We start from the raw sequence: 13,325 nt of genomic DNA, 5'->3' as shown, positions 1-13,325 counted from the left end.
GCGGGGCTCGATCCCAGGACCGTGGGATCATGACCTGGGCCGAAGGCAGACGCTTATGTTTTGTTTCTCTTTTTTCTCTGTCCCACCGAATCACCCTCCCTAGAAATTTTTTGGACTCTTTATTCTTGCTGTTTAGAAACTTCATGCTGATGAACCATGATACGGATTTTTTTTTTTAATTTCTTTTGGCACTCAGGTATATTCAATCTGGAATTGCATATACTTTAGTTCCAAGAATCTTCATTATATTATTTCTTTGATAATTTCTTTCCCTCTGTTTTCTGTGTTTGCTGTTTTTATAACCTCCTATAAGTAGGGTTGGTCTTCTAATTTTTCAAATTATTTTGCCTATCAAGACTCTTAATCTTTCTTTTTTAAAAAAATTTTATTGTTATGTTAATCACCATACGTTACATCATTAGTTTTTGATGTAGTGTTCCATGATTCATTGTTTGTGCATAACACCCAGTGCTCCATGCAGAATGTGCCCTCTTTAATACCCACCACCAGGCTAACCCATCCTCCCACCCCCTTTCTTATTGTACTTTCTGAGAGATTCCCTTACCTTTTATTTTCTAATCCTTCTGTTGAGTTTTTATTTCTGCAATTCTATTTTAAATTTTCCAGAGCTTATTTTATTCTATTTATAAAAGAAATACTATTTTATATACTCTCCTGTTCTTGTTTCAGGCATATTTTATTCTTGAAGTATTTTTATCTCATGTAGTATTTTATCTAAAAAGTTTCCTTCTGCTCCCTATGTTATTTCTCCAACTTATTTTTGTGTGTCTGTTCTGGTCTCTCTCTTTCGTATTAGAGACTGCTGAAATGTCTGGTGTTCGTATTTAGGAGCCAAGTGCTAAAAAGCTGATGGAGAGCTACGTGTGCCAGGATTCAGCCTTTCACCCCATTGGGGTTTTTCCCTTGGGTTCATCAGCTTCCATTGAGGAGGATCTTCCAGATTCCTGGTTGGGGTAGGAAGTTGGCAGCCAACTTTGTGAAATACTAGGAGGGGTTCAAATTATAGATTCTCACGCAATCCCCTGCTCAGTGTGATGCCTCCCTCCTGCTCTCAGCTGTGCTGGATATCCTGGAGTTCAGACCCTCTTGATTAAACCCCTGGAACCCCCCATCTTCTGCTAGGTACCTAGGGGTCTAATTGATTCTTACATACATTTGCAGCCAATTAACTTGTTTCCACCTCATGTGGCTTCTCGAGGTGTCCTGTGCCTCCAGTAGGTCCTGGTCCTTCCACAGAGCACATCACCCTGCTTTCTGTTGCCTCCTGCCCTGGGCTGGAGGGCAGGTCTCTCTAATCTGTTAGGTCCGTTGCTTCTTATCTCTCTCCTTTCCTGGCTTTTGAAATTTTGTTATCTCCTGTCTGTGTTCATATCTTCTCCTATGCTCTTTACCTTTGTGGGTTTATCCCTTTTGAAATTCCTTTTCTTTCCTTTTACTGGGCTCTTGTGCTCAATCTGTTAGGTTTAGCTAGAAGACACTCCTGAAGAATTTTACTAAATTTACTAATTTACAGTGATTGTAATTGCTCCCATGCATATAAAAGGGAGGAAAAGCAGAATGTAAACCATGTGCATTCGCACGTCTGTGTGTGTGTGTGTGTGTGTGTGTGTTTGGAGAGAGAGAGAGAGAAAGAGGCAGAGGTGCACAAACCGACAGCGGTCACTGCTGGTGACAGGGACTGGGGGCTAGGGTGGGCAGGAGATTTACTTCTCATTATTTGTTCTTTAACAGTATCTGGTTTTTAAAATTCAAAATGTTTTTTGAAAGGTAAGTTACATTAAGAAAAATGCTAAGAGGTCCCCGGCATGTCCCTTACCCATCAGACTCTTCACAACTATTACTACGCTACATGCGGCCAAACGTGAGAGAAGGAACATTCGCCGCTTGGGGGTGGGGGGGTGGGGGGCGGGCGCCAGGGTCCTGGGACAGAGGTGCTGAGGAGTCTGTGCAGGGAACAGTAGCCCGTTTTTGACTTGGCACTCTACACTGTGATGTCCCTGGGCCTCGGGACTGCTCTGAAAAAGGCCTGTGAGTTCCCAAGATGCCAGGCCTCTAGGGAGAGGTGCCTGGAAAACGGGCAGGATTACTGCTTCTTTTCACTTCCGTCCGGAAGTTCTGCCAAGTTTTGGAGTAAGTGCTCCTCCCCCTGTGCACCTGTTCTCCAGCTGGGACTGGGATGCGGACACACCTGCAGAGTATGAGCCCGTGTTCATACATGGAGATCACGGGAAGTAAAGTCCTGCACTGTTATAGGAAACTAGACTAAGAAAATTTCTTTATTTCACAGATAAAACATTTATTATAGGCAAGCAAAAAGAAGAACATCCAAACTGCTTGGAATCTACCATCAGCCACTCTGTTGGTGTATATCTTTCTAGAATTCCAGAAAAATTATACAGTACATTATCACTTCGTAACTTTTTGCATGTGATATATTTGGAACATCTTTAAATATACTTCATAGCATCGTTTTAAATGAGTGGTTTTCTATTGTACAATATGCCATAATTTATATAACCGGTCCCTTACTGTTGAGCTCCAGAGTTTCTAATATTTCACTGTTATAAATGGGAATGGTAAACATTCTTATAATCTGCTATTTGAATACATTTTTGCTTATTTTGTAAGATTAATTCCTAGAAATGACCCTCTATTGCCGGTCCAAAGATTAGGCATGTTTTTATGACTAGAGAAACACTATTAATATATAGTGTAACCCCAAATAATAACAATTATGATAATAATAAATTAATAACTTGAATAATAGGAAGTTATCATTTTAAAAATAAGTTTATTTTGGGATGCCTGGGTGGCTCAGTCGGTTAAGTGTCTGCCTTCGGCTCCGGTCCTGATCCCAGGGTCCTGGGATTGAGTTCCGCATCAGTCTCCTTGCTCAGCGAGGAGCCTGCTTCTCCCTCTGACTGCCACTTTCCCTGCTCATATGCTCTCTCTATCTCTGTCAAATAAAATAAAAAAGTTTATTTTGATAGTAATAAAGGTATTTATGTTCATTATAGAAACTTGCTGAAAATACAGAAAAGAGGAAAAATACCAGCAATAGATACAGCATTTAAATACCAGTTGTCATACTATGTATGATTTTGTAACTTTTTCCCTAAAAGTAAAGATTTAAGATACTGTGTTACATAACTAGACTATTTCTGAGTCCCCCCCCCCGCCTTTTTTTGGAGGGACAGGCATTTGCAAAAGTTAACTAGCTGGCATCTTTCCATTCCTAGCTGTGACGGTTCATGTGGTGACCTGAGCAAACTCGTGCTTTGCCGTCCAGGGCAGTTCTGCACTTGCGCCCCGCCCCCCCGCGCCCCCCCCCCCACTCCAGCCGGCCGCTCATTGGTTGACACCGACCACTCAGCCTGCTCTTCTCGATCTCCTAGGTGTCAGAATTGGGAAGGTGGAATTGGTGGGGTGCCGGGGATGGAAGCCCACGGCGGCTATACTTTCTGTGGCCTGGCCGCACTGGTCATCCTCAAGAAGGAACGTTCCTTGAACTTGAAGAGCTTATTGGTAAGTGTCTGTTGACCCCTCTTTCTCTTGGGCCCCAGGCGCCCGGCAATGTGACTGCTCAGCCTCACAGGCTTGGGGACTGTTCGGCTGTGGGAAGGGCCTAGTGTTCCTGCCCTGAGCCCACGAACTAAATGACCTGTAATGAAGCTTTTCAATGCAGTTGTTGGGGCACTTAGCACTGTTCCAAGAAAGCGGGAGGGGCGAACGTCTGCTCTTGGTCTTGGCTCCTTTCTTCCTGCCTTTCCATCTTCCTGCTCTAACCTTTCTGTGGTGTGTTAGGCCAACTCCATAGTTGTCTTGAGTCCCTCACACATCTGGCATGAGCCAGAGTACTTTCCTCATACTTCAAGACTGTAGCTTCAGTCTCTTAAATTTGTGTGTCTTAGAACGAATCTCCTAAGAGAAAACGTCATGAGAAGCGCTCTCAGGCCTTTTGAAGCCGAGCTTTTATTACTGACTGCAATATGTGAACATGTAGTAACTACATTTAAATGAGCTGGGCAGAGCAGCGTGGCTGCATTGAGCAGGTAGCCCTGGCATGTGTGTCTGGACTCTGGGCTCCTGACAAATACTGAGTGGAATTCAGGAAGCAGTCAGCTTCAGGGAGTCACTAGACTATACTGAAATTATCAGAGGCCTAGTGTACAAACATACACATACCCAGTGCCACCATCTTCTGGGAAGCATTTACTCCCAACCATGACCTCAAAGCAAACCAGCTGCAACTGACATTCATCTCCTCTCCCTAAGTTCAGATGTCAGCCTCTCATCATAGGAACTGTCATGAGACCCATCATGAGCTTGCAAGAAAGTTTCTAGTATACTCTGTAGATACACGGTCAGCAGTATTTTGTCCTCATCTCTAGGAAGCCTCCTATAGTATACTTTCCTTGAAGGTTCATGCTGAAATAGCCAACTTTGTGCACTGGACTTAGAGTTTGTTAGACATTTAAAAGCCTGATCACCAATAAGGCATGAAATATGAAAGTCCCATTTCCCAGGCAGAAATAGGAATATAATTAGCAGAAGCCTCAGTTACAATGGCAGTATTCTAGATTGGAGCCCTGTCTCTACCACTTCCTAACCATGTGACCTTAGGAAATTTGTCTGTTTTAGCTTCAATTTTTTCTCCTCTATAAGGCAGAGATAACAGTTTTTTGAAGCTTAAAGGAGAGGTTAGCAGTCCGGACTCTGAAGGTTAAAGGAGAAAGAATCTATAAACCAGCCTGGCATATAGTAGGTACTCACTAAATGCCAGTGTCCTTCTCACCCAAACCACTCTCTCCCCTCCATTTACCTGGGAGACCTAGGACCCATGCCTGAAGGATTTTATGAATTCATATAGCCAAGGGAAACAGAATAAACCCATGGGCTTAGGCATTGGAAAAAATTATTTAGTCTGACTTAAAAACCATTAGTCTGGGGGAAAAAAAAAACCAACCCTTAGTCTGTAGGGTAAGTAAAAATGACGAATGGTCTCCTCACTGTAGTACCTGTTTTCTCTTTCCTTGAGTGATGCTTCACCTACTTTCATTAAATGGCGTCATCCCTAAAGCACTGGCTCATTGAAACCTCACCGGGGACGTATTAGTGCCTGCATCTGCAGTCTAGTTTTTATGTCTTTCTTCTGAGAATTTGGGACTTGACTCTTATGGGTGAGTGTTGCCTTGAACAGGGATATAATCTAAACTCCACAACTGCTAACTAAAAGCAGGCTGGACGCCCCCCCCCATTCCAAAAAGGGTCCTTGGTGGCTCCTTTCAGGAACTCAGTCTAGCAAGAACCTAGGGACGAGGAGATGCCCTATTCCGCACCGTTCAGTTCTGAAAGTCTGTGGCTGGTGGCTGAAACTGCCTGGGAGGGAAATGGAGATGTTATTATCTGCTTAGCCAGTTGGTTCTGCTCATTCCTGGAGGCCAAACCCACGGCTATCTTGATCTTGGTAGCAGCACACGTTTAGGAGACTTGGAGATAAGCGGGAAGGGCAGCATCATGGGTGACTGCTAAGTGACATCAGGAGCCACTTTCCAGGGTCAGGGTGAAAGATTTTCTTCTGTTAGGCAGCCAGGTTCCCCTGGAGAAGCAGAGGGTCTAGACCGGACAGAGCCGTCATTGGTGATTAGGATAATGGCTTCTGCTTCCAGTCCTGAAAGTGACTGGCTAAGAAACCTTGGATGGATTTCTTCAGGTGCCAAGTCAAAGTCAGGAACGGTTTGAGATCATCTGACGAGACGTAGCACAAAATTCCACTTATCTGCTTTTAATAAACTTCCCTGAGCAGGGAAAGTGGTTAGAAATGAGCCCCCGGTGGTCTTGCCTTACATTTCCTAGTTAAGCCTTGTTTACGGGGAGACACTTGCAGGTCTCCTTGCAGGCCAGCCCGGCCTCTTCATCCTGTCAGCACCAGAACCCCTCTGGAACCCGGGAAGAGGGGGTCCGTTGTCTGTTAGGCACGGAGCCGAGGTGCATACCGGTTGCCCTGAAGGGGTCCAGCTGAAGTGCTCCACACTGCACCTGTGGCAGTGAGGGGCAGGAAGAACAGCCCACGCACTGGGACTGCTGGTGCCAAGAAGCCAGGGGATGGGACCTTCGCCTACAACTGCCTCTTCCTTGTCTGTGTCATTCTCAGCAATGGGTGACCAGCCGGCAGATGCGCTTCGAAGGTGGCTTTCAGGGCCGCTGCAACAAGCTAGTGGACGGCTGCTACTCCTTCTGGCAGGCGGGGCTCCTACCCTTGCTGCACCGTGCACTGCATGCTCAAGGTGAGCCCCGGGGGCGGGGGGGGCTGGCGGGGGCCTGGCGATGTCCCGCAGCTGCTCACCAAGTCAGGAAGCCAGAGTGCTTTTTTAGGGGGGTGGAAATGAGCTCTGTCTGTCCTGGATTTCGAGTGCCCGGTGTGGAACCTCCTGCCTTGGGCATGCATGCGCAGACCAGGATTTAACTGCAATGGTTCAGTCGCGTTACGGGTGCTGCTTCAAACTGGCTGTGGCCGGCAGGAGGTGGGTGTGCGCCCTGGGCCCCGGGGTGACTGTCACCTCAGCTGGGTGTGAAGCCACAGTTTCCAGTGCAGAGTTTTGTACCAGTCATATCAGAACTGAGAACCGATGCTCTACACGTCACGGTCACAACAGTGATCACACAGGCACTTTCAGAAAGGGGCAGAGAAACAGAACCCGTGTGGAAAAGATCCACCATGTCTGACGGGCTTTGTAGTTGCCACCATTAGAAATGCCACCATTAGAAATGCTGCTATTAGAAATGTAGTTGCCGCCATTAGAAATATCTTAAGTTCATTGGAGAGTCCTAAATGCAAGTTTGTTCCCACCTACGCCTGGAGTGGAGAGACCTGTGTTCATTTCTGTGGAGTCTCAAATGGGAATTCCAAACCAAAGCACTTAGAGAGCAAGCAAAACTTCTGGGAGCCTTCCTTTGTTATCTCTTGAAATCTCAGGTTGCCTACGGACTCCCAAATCATCCTTATTTATTTTATGTGAGAGCAGGGTGTCCCTGAGGAAACCAGTGGGAGAGGGGAAGTCATGGCTGCCCCAGTGGGTCCTGATCTGTTCTTGGAGTGAGATCCCTTGGCCCAGAGGGAAGGTTTTCTTTGGACTTAGTAGTTGGGTAATTACTTGCTCAAATGTGGAAGATGAGATTCCTCCCTACTGCCTTGCCATCCCCCCATGCCTTTTTTTCTTCTTTGGCTGTTCTTTCTGAGCCCCTTTTCTTTAGTTTCTTCATTTCATTTGAGTTGTGGCCACTTTGGATACGGACTTGAGGTAAACAGAACCTCTGCCCTATCTTCCCATTCTCCCAGTCGTAGTCTGTCCTGAGATTCCTTGCCTGGGGCTCCAGGGCTTTCGGTCTCAGGGCGTTAAGATATATTGTTCCCCTGACTCTAGAGCCTGCACTGTCTCTGGCTTGACCATTGTAATAGAGAAGTCAAGAACTCCCCAAGAGTCCAATGTTTTCAAAGCAAAAATAGCTTGGGGTTTTAGTGATTTCTTTATCTGGAACTGGTGAGGTGAAGCCCCTGGTAAAACGGTCAGCCTTTCACAAACCTGCCCCTGGGGGGGGATGCGATGCAGTCCTAGTGCTGTGGCCAGGAGCATCCCGGAGAGAGCTGTTACAGGAGCGGCACCTGCCAGTGTCTTCCTGGGGGGGCTGGGGGGGTGGGACGATGGGCGGCTGACGTTTTGTTTATTGTAGCACACGCTCTGGAGGCCTAATCGCATGCAAAGCTTTGCCTGTGGAAAAGGTTGCCAGTGAATCTTGGGCCTTGCAGCTTTCTTCACTGCTTGGGAAAAGCCCTGGGTTGGGCTTGAAGCTCCCCCACTTCTCAGCAACAGTGATAAAGGAAAAAGGGAAATGTCTTAAGCAGTGGGCATAATACTGACATGGGGAGTCAGAAGGAGATGATGTGTAGAAAGATACTCATAACATACTACGATCAAAGGTTTCAAAGCAGTATGTATATAATTCCATTTTTTTTTAAGAGAGAGAGAGAGTGCAAGCAGTGGGGGCAGGGCAGAGGGAGAAGGAGAGAGAGAATCTTAAGCAGGTTCCATGCCCAGTGAGGAGCCCGATGGTGCTCGATCTCACGACCCTGAAATGGTGACCTGAGCCGAAATCAAGAGTCCGATGCTTAGCTGACTGAGCCAGCCAGGTGCCCCTATAATTCCATTTTTAGTGAAGAGTTGACTCCAAAAAATTACTAGAAGGTATCTGGGTTGTGAAATGACAGGTGATATTTGTTTTCTTTCTTTGTTATTTGTATCTTCTGATTTTCTACAATTAATTTGTATTTCTTGCATAAAGAAAAACAAATGTTATTTTACAAAAGAAGAGAAATTCTATAAACAAAACAAGTAGCAAGGTGAGAAAAATTACTTGCGACAAATGACAAAGGGCTAATTTCTTTAATTTGAGAGACTCCTACAAATCACTAAGAAATAGCTGGACAACCTCCCTGAAACCCAGGCAGAGGATCTGAACAGGGAGATACCAAACAGGCAGGGAAAGAACTCCTGGTGGTGTTACTTCTGCTACCACTGCCCCTCCTTCCGGGCACTCAGGCTCGGCCTGGGACTCAGCAGAGTCCTTCACTCGTATTTTCTCATTTGAGCCTCAGAACAATGTCATGAAACAGGTACTCTTGTCACCCCCGTTTTACAGATGAGGAAACGAAGAACAGCGAGGCTCAGTGACCTGCCCTATGATACCCGATCGCCACCTATGCCGGTGTGACTGCCGCAGATGGCATAAATGGAACAAAAAGATGATAGTGAAAGACGTGCAAATAAAATCAGTGGGACACTGGTCGTTTTTACTGTCAGATTGCCAGAGATGAGGAAACGTGGTGCCCAACGTTGGGAAGAGTGTGGGAAAACAGGCACTCTTGTACTGTCAGTGTGGGTGTAAACAGCTGTGTTGGTTTTCGGAGGGTAGTTTGGAGACTTGTTTAAATTACTTAAACCAGGCTAGTGCACGGTCAGGAATTTACCTGCAGAGATTATTAGCAAAGGATGTGTATTGAGGTAGAGTTTAATGGCGAACAACTGAACTGCTCATGGAAAGGTTAATACAGGTTAAGCGGTTAAGCGTCTGCCTTTGGCTCAGGTCATGAGCTCAGGTCCTGGGATCGAGCCCCGCATCGGGCTCCCCGCTCAGCTGGGGAGTGTGCTTCTCCCTCTCCCTCTGCCCCTCCTCGCCGCTCATGCTCTCTCTCTCAAATAAACAAAATCTTAAAAAAAAAAAAAAAAAAAGGTTAATAGTTAAATATATTACGATTTCTCCATACCATGGTTACATGCAATGGGCTACTATGGAAAACTCTCCGGAACCCAACATAAAGTGTAGAAAGTGTGGTCTGTGTGCACACAGGCTGAGAGCCCCACAGCTTTTCCTGGAAGCGAGCAAAACCCCTTTAACGATGGGCACCTTTGGCAGAAGGATGGGAGTTGAAGGGAGGGAGACTTATGTATTGAATTTTTTTTTCCTTCTGGACCATACTCTGCTTTTTTCTTAACCATGTGCATTCCTACTTTTATCTCAGTAAGCGTCCCAATACACTTTTTTAAAGGCGATGATCCTATTGCTAGTTAAAGAGATAACAAGGGGCCGACTCCTGGCGGCGCACACACCCAGTCGGACCTCACCGGCCACCTCCACACAGGTCGCTGGTGTGTGGGTGTAGAACGCAGTGGTTGAAGAGAAGAACAAATTATTAAGATTTTTAAACTGTAAAATGCTGACTAAATGAGAGAGTTCTTTGGTTTCCGTGGAGCTGTAGGAAAGCAGCAGGCCTGTGAGCGTGTGTTTGGATTGGCGGTTACCAGAGGCTTGAATGTTCTCGGAGGCATACTTGCAGGCCTGTTTTTGTTCACTGAAGTTGAGCTACATGTCGCTGTACCTGTCCGTTACTGTTTGGGAACACTTTTCTAAGGGAATCTTTGAGATGCAAAATGACATGATGATGGGGATTCGTAAGGTGAGGGAGAAGCATGAAGGATTTAGAAGGCTGATCCCAGGGCTGTCAGCGGCACCCTATAATCCCGTCTGCCTTCATCTGTGATGATGTGTGGTGCTGCGCAAATTCCAAGATCCCTGGAAGCTCCTTGTCGGGTTTGTGAATCTTGAGCTTGCAGGCTTCTGTAATACAGCACGTCATTGACCCACTCTGTAATCTATAATAGTAAACGTAGCAGGTTCTTCTCAAGATTCCAATTTTAGTGATAGGTGAGCACTTACCTTAAAATAATAGTCTTTTATTTCTTTTAAGATATAGAATAAAGGTATATTTTGTACAGATGTTTAATGCAGTTTAAGACATTTGCTTTTTTTTTTATATAACAGCTTCCTTGAGATATTCACATAACCACACAATTCACTTATTTAAAATATACAATTCAGTGGTTTTTATTGTCATCACAGATTTGTGCAACCATGACCATAATCAATTTTAGAATTTTCATCACCTCCCCAAAGTCCCTGTACCTATTAAATAGGCTTCTTTAAAAAAGAAATCACAGGGGCGCCTGAGTGGCTCAATTGGTTAAGCGACTGCCTTCAGCTCAGGTCATGATCCCAGGGTCCTGGGATCGAGCCCCACATCGGGCTCCCTGCTCTGCGGGAAGCCTGCTTCTCCCTCTCCCACTCCCCCTGCTTGTGTTCCCTCTCTCGCTGTGTCTCTCTCTATCAAATAAATAAATAAAATCTTTAAAAAAAAAAAAGAAATCACAAAGGATTGATTGATTACAGCAGAGAAAAATGTATGCCTGTAGTGTTAAATGGAAAACACAAAATACAAAATGATGATAACTATATAGAAAAATGCATAGAAACAAAAAAAGACCGGAAAAAGAAAAAATTAGCTTTTAATTGCTATTTACAGATTGTTTGCTATCTTTGTAGTAGCCCAGGGATCATAGTATAAAATTAACCAAGGACTGAATGCATGTGTGGAGTTTTTAAAAACCAATTCCCATTTAAGTGCTTCTGCAAACATCTATCTGTTGGCAGTCTGTCTCTCCTCCCCACTTGATAACTATACAGCACACGGAATTCTCTGACCGTACGGATTCAGCTTCAGAGTGTAGAAGCCCAGTTGCTTGTCCCTACTTTAGTATTATTACCAGAATTGCCAGTTTCTGCTGCTACCATATTAGATGACGCAAGAATCCTGGCAGTTACTAATAATGCTTCTTAGGAAAAGTTTTTGAGCCAAGAGAAAAGTTGGAGGACGCCCTTTGGAGATAGATTAAGTTCAGGCTTAGAAAAGAGAAGGAACAGACATCACCCCTGTTGAGAGTTCCCTTAGCCAACTGGAGTCAGACATGTGCTAGAGGAAGTGTCTTAAGAAGCCCAGAGCAGTATAGGGCGCCTGGCTGGCGCAGTTGGTTAAGTGTCCGACTCTTGGTTTTGGCTCAGGTCGTGATCTCAGGGTTGTGGGATTGAGCCCTGTGTCGGGCTCCAAGCTCAGCACGGAGTCTGCTTGGGACTTTCTCTCCCTCTCCCTCTGCCCCTCTCCCGCCCCTCACATAAAGAAAATCTTAAAAGAAAAAAAAAAAAAAAGAGGAGGAGGGACTTGTGGACTGATCAGAGGTAGTAACAGGGTCGATCTGGAAGGCGGAGCTAGCCAGCTTGCTCACACCTTCAGGGATGTGGTTTCGGATGGGCACCCACTCAGCACCGCTGCTCTGACTCGGGTCGAAGGTCAGGAGAGGGACATATCATGGGACTTGCGTGAAGGTGTTAAGTGTCCTGAGAATGTAATTTTCAAAATTAGTCCAGGAAGAATAGAGGGAAACCTTTAACTGTCCCCAGTGGGTAATAAAATACAAAGACGTAATTGTTACCGTGTTGGCTGTTTCCCTGGCATGGGCCCGCCCTGATCCTCTGCCTTCCTGCAGGCGACCCTGCTCTCAGCATGAGCCACTGGATGTTTCATCAGCAGGCCCTGCAGGAGTACATCCTTATGTGCTGCCAGTGCCCCGCCGGGGGGCTTCTGGATAAACCTGGCAAGTGAGTGCCTTCTCTTGGGGGAGGGAGGGACAGGGAAGGGAGAGAGGGTGTGCCACTCAGGCCTACCCAGAGCTCTGCAGAGGTGTGTGGGGGTGGTGGTGGGGGTCCCTTTCCATCCAGCTGCTTAGTATTAGGGTGAAGCACCCCCCGTGGGGGCACCCCTTCCAGTACCATCCTGGCACCCCTGAGCTTACATGCACTCCCCTCTCCAGGTAGGTATACAGATTGCCGGGGTGTAGCTTTTCTTTTCTCCTTTTTTTTTTTTTTTTTAAATTAAACTGATCTAAATAGAATAGGATACAGGATTTTAAAACCCTTGAGTGTCGTAAACAGAAATTATAATCACAGCTATTACCACGTAGATTAAATATTTTTAGGCGCCACAGTCAAAGAAAAGGGACATCAGATAAATCCTGTCCCCCTCGCTATTGGTCATGGGCACACCCTGCCCCTGTCGACATCCAGGGGAGGGCCCAGCTCAAGGCTTGTCCCCAGCAGTTGATCAGGAAGAATTTGACCCGTTTCTAAGCATTTTGGTAGTCTTTTGGAGAAGTATATTAATTTAGCACCAGCACCACCCTGGACCTTTCCAGAAGACAGCTGGAGGGCCCCTGGAGGGGCCGACTCTGCAATGCCAGTTCCCGCTGTGGGGCAGGACAGAAGGACGGGGCTTTGAGAAATGCCGCCGGGTGGCAGTGGGATGTGGGGGTGCATCCTGGGCCCAGATCTCTTGTTGGAGGCTGCGCCTGTGGGGCTTTGTGGGGAGCGGAGGAGCCCCTGCTCAGAGCCACCTTCTCTGCGCAGGTCTCGGGACTTCTACCACACCTGCTACTGCCTGAGTGGCCTGTCCATAGCCCAGCACTTCGGCAGTGGGGCCATGGTGCACGATGTGGTCCTGGGTGTGCCGGAAAATGCTCTGGTAAGACGGGATGGGGGGCTTGACACCCCTTCTCCACAGGGTCCCCAGGACCGTCCACGCATCCCCTCTGCAGCCTTCCGGGAGGAGCTGGTGACTGACGGGGGAACCGCCTCAAGGCAAACTCAGGCTTCCAGGTGGGGGGATCCATCTGTGACCCAAGTTCTGTGCCTTTACCCCCCGCCTCAGGACCCAGACCCTTGCCATTAGTTCATCCGAGGCAGCGTACTCAGAGGCAGTACGTTTCTGGAATCACCGCATGTCTGTGGGAGCCCTCGGCTGGCGTAGCGGCTCTCCAGAGGAGCTTCTGTAAGTGAGGTCCCCCCAAAATGCGCCACCACGG

At 46.7% G+C, this 13,325-nt stretch overlaps 1 protein-coding gene across 1 annotated transcript in view; it reads left to right on the top strand.

Annotated features, from left to right (window-relative positions):
* LOC110590549 (protein farnesyltransferase subunit beta) overlaps positions 1 to 13,325 on the top strand; it is a 63,886-nt gene that overhangs the window by 44,734 nt on the left and 5,827 nt on the right. Inside the window, exons 8-11 of the mRNA XM_021701368.1 lie at positions 3,417 to 3,546; positions 6,176 to 6,308; positions 11,955 to 12,066; positions 12,871 to 12,985. Of these exons, the coding sequence (XP_021557043.1) occupies positions 3,417 to 3,546; positions 6,176 to 6,308; positions 11,955 to 12,066; positions 12,871 to 12,985 (490 nt within the window). The remainder of the gene's footprint in view (positions 1 to 3,416; positions 3,547 to 6,175; positions 6,309 to 11,954; positions 12,067 to 12,870; positions 12,986 to 13,325) is intronic.

This window comes from Neomonachus schauinslandi, chromosome 9 (assembly GCF_002201575.2).
Source record: "Neomonachus schauinslandi chromosome 9, ASM220157v2, whole genome shotgun sequence".
In the NCBI taxonomy this organism is placed as follows: Eukaryota; Metazoa; Chordata; class Mammalia; order Carnivora; family Phocidae; genus Neomonachus; species Neomonachus schauinslandi.
The sequence above is the reverse complement of the archived record's forward strand: the minus strand, read 5'-3'. Positions and strand labels throughout refer to the sequence as shown.